The 8,976-nt window shown below is 31.3% G+C and overlaps 1 protein-coding gene across 2 annotated transcripts; it reads right to left on the reverse strand.

Moving 5' to 3' along the window:
* Positions 1–264: 264 nt before the first annotated feature.
* Positions 265–5,964, reverse strand: LOC132948260 (polycomb group protein Psc-like). 2 transcript variants are annotated; one of them, XM_061018664.1, is made up of 6 exons: positions 5,667–5,964; positions 5,440–5,598; positions 4,449–4,601; positions 4,216–4,376; positions 3,964–4,155; positions 265–3,900 (listed from the first exon to the last, which is right to left on the reverse strand). In XM_061018664.1, the coding sequence occupies exons 2-6, from the start codon at positions 5,546–5,548 to the stop codon at positions 2,692–2,694; spliced, it is 1,824 nt and encodes a 607-aa protein (XP_060874647.1). In that variant the 5' UTR covers positions 5,549–5,598; positions 5,667–5,964; the 3' UTR covers positions 265–2,691. The 2 variants fall into 2 exon arrangements, with proteins under 2 accessions (XP_060874647.1, XP_060874646.1); XM_061018663.1 differs by having other exon boundaries at positions 266–3,900; positions 5,440–5,602.
* Between the last annotated feature and the right edge of the window lie 3,012 nt (positions 5,965–8,976).

The raw sequence follows: 8,976 nt of genomic DNA on the forward strand, positions 1-8,976 counted from the left end.
AAATGTTTACATTAAATTTACTTGAGATGACTTGTTACTTAAAACTTATATATAAGTAATGTTCATGTTTTGGGTCTGATTTTGTAAATTAAATCATCATTAAAATTCAGATGTCAAAAATTTTTACAAAAATGAAACCACTTTTAAATGTTTTAATTTTTTTTTAACATAAGGATATACTATTTATTTGAGACATTTTATACATTCTAGTTATTTTAAATAGAGTATTAAAAATATATTATTTGGTATTTCTAATTATTAATAAAAATTATTCAATAACATTAAATTTAAATTGTAATTTATACACAACATTGAGGTTTATTTATCTTATATATTTAAACACCACCTTTATATTTTACAAAGTCAATCTTTAGAAAAAAAATACAGAATTAACAACAATATCATAAAAAGTGGTCCATCAATAATTAAGAATACTATAATGTAGTGTACATATAATGGTTTTTCTTTTTAATGCGATCAACAAATAGCAAAATCTTTTATAAAAATATAAATTTAAAATAAATTGTATATATTATAAAAATACAAATTTAAAGTAAATTATATATTATATTATAAATAAAATACTAAATGTTATATACTTAATAATATGTGCACTGTACTAACTAATGGCGACAAGAGTTAAACTATTTTAAAGTATAATATATATATACATTTTAGAATTGTAAGATTTAATAGTTTTTGGTATCAAATGTTCAATAAATTAGTTATCAAAATTAAATTTTAAATGTGTTTAACAATATAGCTTATAAGGAGTTAGTGAAATTATAAAATTTTGTAGATATAGAAAAAAAGTGAATGATTGTGAAATTGTCATCAAAATATGTTGCAAATTACTTTTTATTCACCCTTTTGTAATTTGTATGATATTAATATTTGTACAAATGAAGCCAATAATAGTAATAAAAAACTTCATGAGTGCAAACTTCAAGATTCATGAAAAACAACATTCTACCAAGCTTACCATCGGAGCATATTCCAAATTGTTTCACAATTTACAACATTAGGTACTCTAGGGCAAACAATAACCGATTGTATTCATACATTTATTATCATGCTTGTAAACAGCGTTCAGTAAAAAATATTGGGGTAGACCAGTCACACAATATATATGTATGACAGATCTAACAATGATAAAATGTCTATATGTCACCTAGGAATTCAGCATGGGCAAGAGCAGTTCAATCTTATCCTGAATAGAGTATATATTACTTCCATAAATTTAATAATATAATCAAGATATTAGTAAGAGGAATAAAAATTATTTTGAATTAGTCGCATGGACATAGTAAGCACAGTGCATTTTTACCCTGTATATTTTCACATATATTTTAAAATATTGAGCTGCAAGATTCTAATATATTTATATCACTTAGTTACGTGAGCATAGAGGTTTAAATAATTAAATACTGAAGGCACTTCATATACAAAATTTGTTATTTTTTTTTTTTAACAAAATATACACCTTAATCTAGGACTAGAATTTGAGAGTAATAATGAATAAGATTTCGAAACACGCGAAACATTAATATTTGGCTATATATAAATATTGAAGCCATCTAATGACATCTAATTCATAGGCTTCTTGTTTAAGAGAACGTAACACGGGGGAGGAGGGGGGGGCAAGTAAGTAACATAGCAAATTTGTGCTCAGCAGATCAGGTTTAGCTTCGTTAGTATAAAAATTTGAGTGAATCAACCTATTATGAAACTTATTGGTAAGAAGAATATTATCTGTGCTGATGTGTTTTTTTTACTATAGTTAATTTTTTAAACAAGTTTTTCGTATGTAATATAGCGTATCATAAATAGTGTTTGCTATGTTACACACTTGTAAGATAGAGATAACAAATGCCCGTGTTACGTCCTTTTAAGTAGGGTGACCATTTTTAGAAAAGTGAAAAACTAAATATATTTTCTTTTACCCTATGTTTCCACTTATTATGTGACCTTTAATTTTTATTGGGAGACAAACAGTTTAAACAATATTTTTAATCAAAAAATTATTAGATGTATTTATGTTATAGAAGTAGTATCAGATTGTGGATAACTATAATTGCCATATGTTGAAACCTTATTTATGTAAATAATGTGGAGGGTAAATGAAGGTTAGCTTTGGCATATTTAAATGTCTCGAGGCACAAGTAAAATTGAATTGACTTATCTAAAGTAAAACGATCAAAACATTATAATTACTCTAAATAACTGAAAACACATGGTATAAAAACAGTTAGTACATGTTTCAAAAGAAGTTTTTCAGACACAAGTATCAAAAACTAGTCTATCACATTTCCAACAAAATTATCAACTATGTCATTAAGTGATATAATCACAAATAAATTTGCATATTGTGTTTCAGATAATGTTGTCATTGATATATGATACCATTAATCATACAAGCAAATGGTAGAAAAACAATCATATCACATTGAAATCTTGTTATCTTAAAACTCAAAGTAAAAAAAATATCTTTAGAAACACCATGCCAAGTGTATACAGGGTGTAAAAAAGATTAAATCAAACACATTAACCTTTCATTAGGAATTATGTTGATATAAAAATTTCAAAAAATCTTAAAGTATTTGCAATCCTCTACTAGACTTACCATAATTTAAAGATTTTAGTAGTAAAAGGTTTCAATTTTTTAGTTTGAGTTATCAAAAAGTCATTGTTTTAAGTTTTTCCCTTTTCTTTTTCTTTTTCTTTCTCAACTTCCATTTTCTCTTCACCTTTATTATTATTAGTACACTCGTCTTTATCGTTACCTTTGTCATTGGTTTTATCTTCTGTCTGTTCAGATTTTTCTCCATTTTTATTGGCAGGTAATTTTAGTATGTCGGGTGATTGAGCTACAGTTACAGAAGTCTTCTTAGCCTGACATTGTCTGTGATGAGTGTATAGGGGGTTGAAAAGTACACTGACCGACGGTGGTAAAGAATTGTGATAAGCTGATGATGGTGGACATAGCTCAGACATGGCTTTAAGAAAATCATTTGTATCTCCTGGATCTCCATTTGAATTATTTGGAAATGTTCCATACATGAATGGATTCAATGGGTTTGTAAATGGATTATGATTGGTCGGTCGAACAGGTAGTAGAGCCAAAGAATGAGCTAATGTATTTTTTTTAGGAACAGGTTTTTTGGGTTTCTTAGCTGGAGAAGAAGGCAAAATTGGACATAATGTTTGAGGATTTATTTTCATTAAAGGCACTTCAGCTAATCTCTTCAAACTGTCTTCAGCTTTATCTTCATCTTTTTTATCATCTCTTGATTTGAAAAATTTTTGACACTTTTTACCAACTCCATTTATTTCTTTCTTTTTGGCTAAAACTGAAGTTTTTGATATGCTTGGATTCCAGTGTTTTGTTGGAGATGTTAACGTTTTATATTTAGTTCCTTGTTTTTTAATTTTTTCAACAATAGTGTCTATTTTTGGTTTGGTTTTTTTTATCTTTGACCCAGGATATACCTTTAAAGTTTTTATTTTATCATCGTCTTTGTCTTCTTTTATATCCCCAGGTTTAGATGGATTTTCATTTTTAACTATATCAGTTGGTTCTATAGTGACATTAGCTTGTATAGTTTCTCTACTCTGGTGAATATTTGTAACTTTCATGATACCATTTTCACTTATTTCCAATTGTACTTCTTTGGAATCGGGAATTTTTTCAACGACCAGTAGGTTTTCATCTATTTTTGGGAGTTCTTCAATGCGTATTTCTGTGTTGACTACATTTTGAAGCAAATCATTTTGTTTTTCTTCAGACTTTTCATCATCTTTTTTAGACTCAAGTATACTTTCTTCTTTTGCTGCGTCATCATTTAATAGAGGTTCAATAACAATTTTAAGAATTCGATAAGTCATTGTAAGTGGATCTTTCTAAAATTAAAAATATTATATAGTAAAAATATATTTCTATTATTAATTAAGTTAAATATTTACCCTTTTCCAATCAAACATGTAAACAACATCCATTAAGGTTAAGTGATCATCTAGTAAATAATTTTGGTAGAAAAACTCTACATGATGATCAGTTGGTATTAATTCATATTTAATGTAAACTAATTTTTTCAAATTTATAACTGTTAATGATGCTGGACACCATAGATATCGTTTATGTTTTTCTTGTATATTCTGTGAAAAAAAAACATTTATTTCAGTAATTCTTTGAGACAAATTTGAATATATTTTTACTTTTTTGTCAATTTTATCGCATTCATAATAAAGACATATACTGATTGCATCACTGGCAGCAAATATATGATAGTCATCAGGTACAACACCACGGCTCATTGGGTCCCTGGGTAAATACACTTTGTTTCGATTGTAAAAGTCTCTTCTCATTACCATTTCCTCTATTAAAATAATAATACAATTTTAAATTAGTTTAATATAAATGTTTTAGTTGGTAAAATGTTGTTACTCACTTTGAAATAAATGTGGGACAAGTTTGTAAACAATATTTTGCAGGGTGTGGTCTGGCCGGATATTGGATAAAGGTTTTGATTTGTGGACTAATACATCGCATATTGGACAATATTTGTTGCGTTCGAGATACTTGACAATACAACTTCGACAAACTAAAAAAAATATATCATAAATTTAACATATGCAAAATTAAATAATGCAGTGAAAACCATTCATAAGAGATTTAGATAAAAAAGTGCATATAATAAGAAAAAAAAATTTTAAATACTTATTATAGAGAAAACAACTAGAATCAACCATACCTAGGTATAATATATAATAATGAAAATTCAACAGGTATATGTAAAAGGTTTATAGTACAGTAGAACCTCAAAGGACCAAAAAAAAAATTGACATCAAAACTTTGAGTTACCGAGGTAATTAAAAATAATATGTGAATAAACCGGGATTGAAAAAAAAATTTGATACACAGAAAACGAGATACTGGAGTTCGAGATACCGAGGTTCCATTGTATAATCATAAAATGTCAAGTAGTAAATAATGTAACGATGTCACCATATAATTTAATTTCTATTTATTTGTTAAGAAGATAAGGGGCACTGAACCAGAGGCGGACTGGGAATAAAAATTGGCCAGCGGGAAACAGAAAATTCGGCCCAACTTAATAAAACATTTACAAGTTATCGGGCAAAATATTTGACAAGCCCAGGCAGGGATTGCTCACCGGCCATCCTAGCCAGTTCGCCCCTGCGCCGAACATGTTCGTTGGAGCCATAAACATATTGGAATTGTAATTTGTTATTCTAAGGTCACTCGATATGATCCTAATGTACTTTTCAACAGGGAATGAATACAAATGGGTGAATGTTGATAATGACTAACAAGTAGTAACTAATCACGTACATAATAACAAAACAAATGTGCATCGTGCATCGCTGACACAGTATAATTTCAACTATTGGCAATATCTGGACGTTTAAATTACTTACAGGAGTGCAGACATTCGATAACCGTCGTGGCGTCCACGAAGTATCCACCGCACAGAACGCATAGTAGATGTGGATTTAGGTCGGTGACCTTCGGCTTACAGGACTGCATGTTGTCGTCGCTGTGCTCGTCATAGCGCCGTCAGTGCGACGCATTCGCGTCTACCTGGACAACAACGGAAACACGGGTTAGACGTGGTAATTGCGTTTGCACCGCTTACAAAACTTACCCGGGATCGACGACGCCATCGTGGTCAGATTATTTCCAAGTTCAAACTCTACTTCTGCTTTGTGGGTCAACGGCGGGACCCTGATAAGTCGCGGGTTTTCTCGGATAACGAGTCGACGAGACTCCCGGGTTTCCAGGCAATCTGTTTTCAAAACAATCAGGTCCGCGAACCGAAACTGCGGCGGATTCGAACGTTTGAACGTTTGAAACGAAAACAGAAAAAACGGAAGCGAACACTGCGAAAGCTCCGTCCGCAACGCAGACGCGGATAAACACTGCGGTCTGCTAAACGAAAACAACAAAAACAAGTTGTCCGTTGACAAGGCGTTAACAGCAACGACCTGGCGCGTTTGTTCCATGAGAAATTTTTTCTCTTCTCCCAAGCGGAACATATCGGTATTTACTATTTAATATTTATCATGGACATTCGTAAATTCGTAATGATGCGACGGCGGTCGGTGGATCGGTAAGCGCTTTTCCTGGATTTGTCTTCCATCATGGACTCGTCAATTATTATGTATATCTTTTCGTCGAAGCCATTTGATATTACGATTACGTGTAGAATGTAGATCTATTTGGCTTCCGCCGCGCCTCGACGTTTTTTCTCTCATGATTCGGACTCGATTGACGATCATTACTGGAACGTTTGAGGTTAGTTTTTCTGATGAAACGATCAGAGAACCCGAGAGAGGCCGAGAAGAAGTGAGAACGGCAACGAATTGCCGTGGTCTGTGGACTGTTGGTCAGATACACAGATATTGATGCGAAACTGCGAGGCACTGCATGTTTGTACTCTGTATGCATTATGCCCGTTTACGATAAAGTAGTTAATTGTTTAGTGATGATGATGCCAGTCATACTCAGGATTATGAGTTATGACTAAATATTTTAATGGTATGTTCTCAACTCGGATGTAACATCGTACAGTCGTCACAGGCATATTTTTATTATTATTACCATGTTTAATTCTGACGTGAACCTGTCTATCGGCTACCAGTGTTTTGCAACGGATAAGTAACAACACTAAAAACTAGACAGCGTGACGTAAAAGGTAAAACATGCACAGAACCAAGTTGAGAACCTACCGGTGTATTTAGCCGTGTATAAGGTAGTATGTACTGTAGGTACCTTGTGGCTGTACTTATAAAGTTATAGTATAACCATTGGTTAAGTAAGCCGTTTACTTTAATCAATGGTATAACCTCGGACACATAAATATATGAACTGCGCGTCTCACACCAACTAGGTATAATATGGTGCCAAGAACTAATCATAGATAATTAGTATATAAAAGACCCAATGTTGTCAAAAACTAGAAAGAGATTTAATACCTATCACTGGTGTAATATGATGGTAAATCGGGGGAAAAAATTCACCATGGCAAAAATATGATAATATCCACTGAAAAAACTTTAAATATAAATTAATATTTTGTTAATATTACTTTTAATTGTTGACGTTTTTTTTTGGTATAATAATATATAAATGTAATAAATATAAGTTTAAAAAAATATACTCACTAGTAAAAAATGTATTATGACAACTATAACTTATCCATCTTTCTAATCAAACAAAGTATAACATAATATTATAATTGTTGTTTTTCGAGCTAATTAACTGTATAGGTAATCGACGAAATATTTAATAAATATAAAATTGTACGATTTATTGTATTGCACTCGTATTGACTTTTATTTCCGTGACCTTTTTTTTTCCGTGGTGTATTTATTTTTTTGGGCTTTTTTCCGTTATAACTTTTGGGGGTTGTTTTTCGATAACCACCTAAAGTGTGTGCTACCTTTTTCTAAAAATAGTATTATTTTTGTTAAACTATTCTCTCTCTTGCTATAGTTATGGGTATACCCGATGCAGGGTCGGCCCACGCCCAATGTGGTAGCAAAATAGTTAGCCTCCTAGGACGGAACTGACCGAACTGAACATAATAAATAAGATCATGGAGGAATTTATATTAGGATTAATTACAAATTGTAATTGTACTTCTGTCTCAAAAGTTCAATCAAGATTTTTTTCCATATTAGTATAGACAAATAAAATATATGTCTATGATATAAGATTATTGAACCGAATTACCGAACTAAACACCTGAAGTCCGATTCAATCAAAATTTGAACCATTCATTAAAATCTAAAAAAAATGTTCTAATATCGAAAGATTCACCACAGTTCTCTATTTATGTTTTATGTGCGTAAAATAATATAATGATATTTCTTAATTACATTTTTTTAACACTCGAGCTTTTTGGAAAACAATCGAAATAAAGTAATTACCTACCAACTACCAAGCTAAGGCGGTTTCTTAATTTTTGATATAAATTCTAAAGTGAGGTATAGTCGTATGGATCAATAATAATTTTTGGACCTTAATAATGTCTAGCGACTATAGCTGTAAACTATACACGTAGGTTGTAGGTACACGTAGGTAAATACATTTTTTTTTTTATTAATATTGTAAAACTATAGATCCCTTCACATAGTATCTGAAATAATAATTTTCTGTAAATCTAATTAAGACATAAAATAGGTATTATTTTTTATTTCGAGAGTCGGATACTTGGTATAATATATAGAGATATCTGTGCTTCGGCCTCAAATATGTTATTCTGTGATTAATTGATGATATTATTATATTACGATTTACGAATAATAACGTCGGCACTCAGTATTTTTGTCTAATGTCATTGCCGGCTCACTCCATGTCGGCGGTTTTCGTCGACTCGTGACAATGACTCCGGCTGGTTAAGGTCCCCGCTCACATTTCACCGCGGCGGTAAAACCAAGACAATAGAATTTAACGCCACCGCTGCAGTGTGTGGGGACCTTAAGGGGCACTTAGGAGTTAGGGCCTAGCTGAGTGCAGACAGCAATGGTTGCGGCATAGACAAAAGTAAAAAGATTAAACAATGTAAAACACCGTTACTTATAATACTTATGAGTTATGACTAAAATAAATTTCTACGGGTAATGTGATTGCAATGCTGCTGAGTACTGACTAAGTTATATTTCAAATAACCTAAATCCTGCTCGATGTCAAGTTCAAGTGTCGAATACAAAGCGGTACCTACCTATAATATAAACTCAAGCGAGTGTTGTGCATTATTCGATTCAAAGTCGCAATTGATTACTTGCATTTTGATTTTGTAATGCAACAGTGTGTTGGTAAATATGTAACGAATAACGATGATCTACAGGTGCAACTTAACCTTAGATCGCGAGATTGGTAGTTCGGATGTTTTGTTATTAATAATAATTGTTCGTGCCAATATTTTTCTATATTAAACTCAAAAAATAAGA

This window comes from Metopolophium dirhodum, chromosome 7 (genome assembly GCF_019925205.1).
Source record: "Metopolophium dirhodum isolate CAU chromosome 7, ASM1992520v1, whole genome shotgun sequence".
NCBI lineage: Eukaryota > Metazoa > Arthropoda > Insecta > Hemiptera > Aphididae > Metopolophium > Metopolophium dirhodum.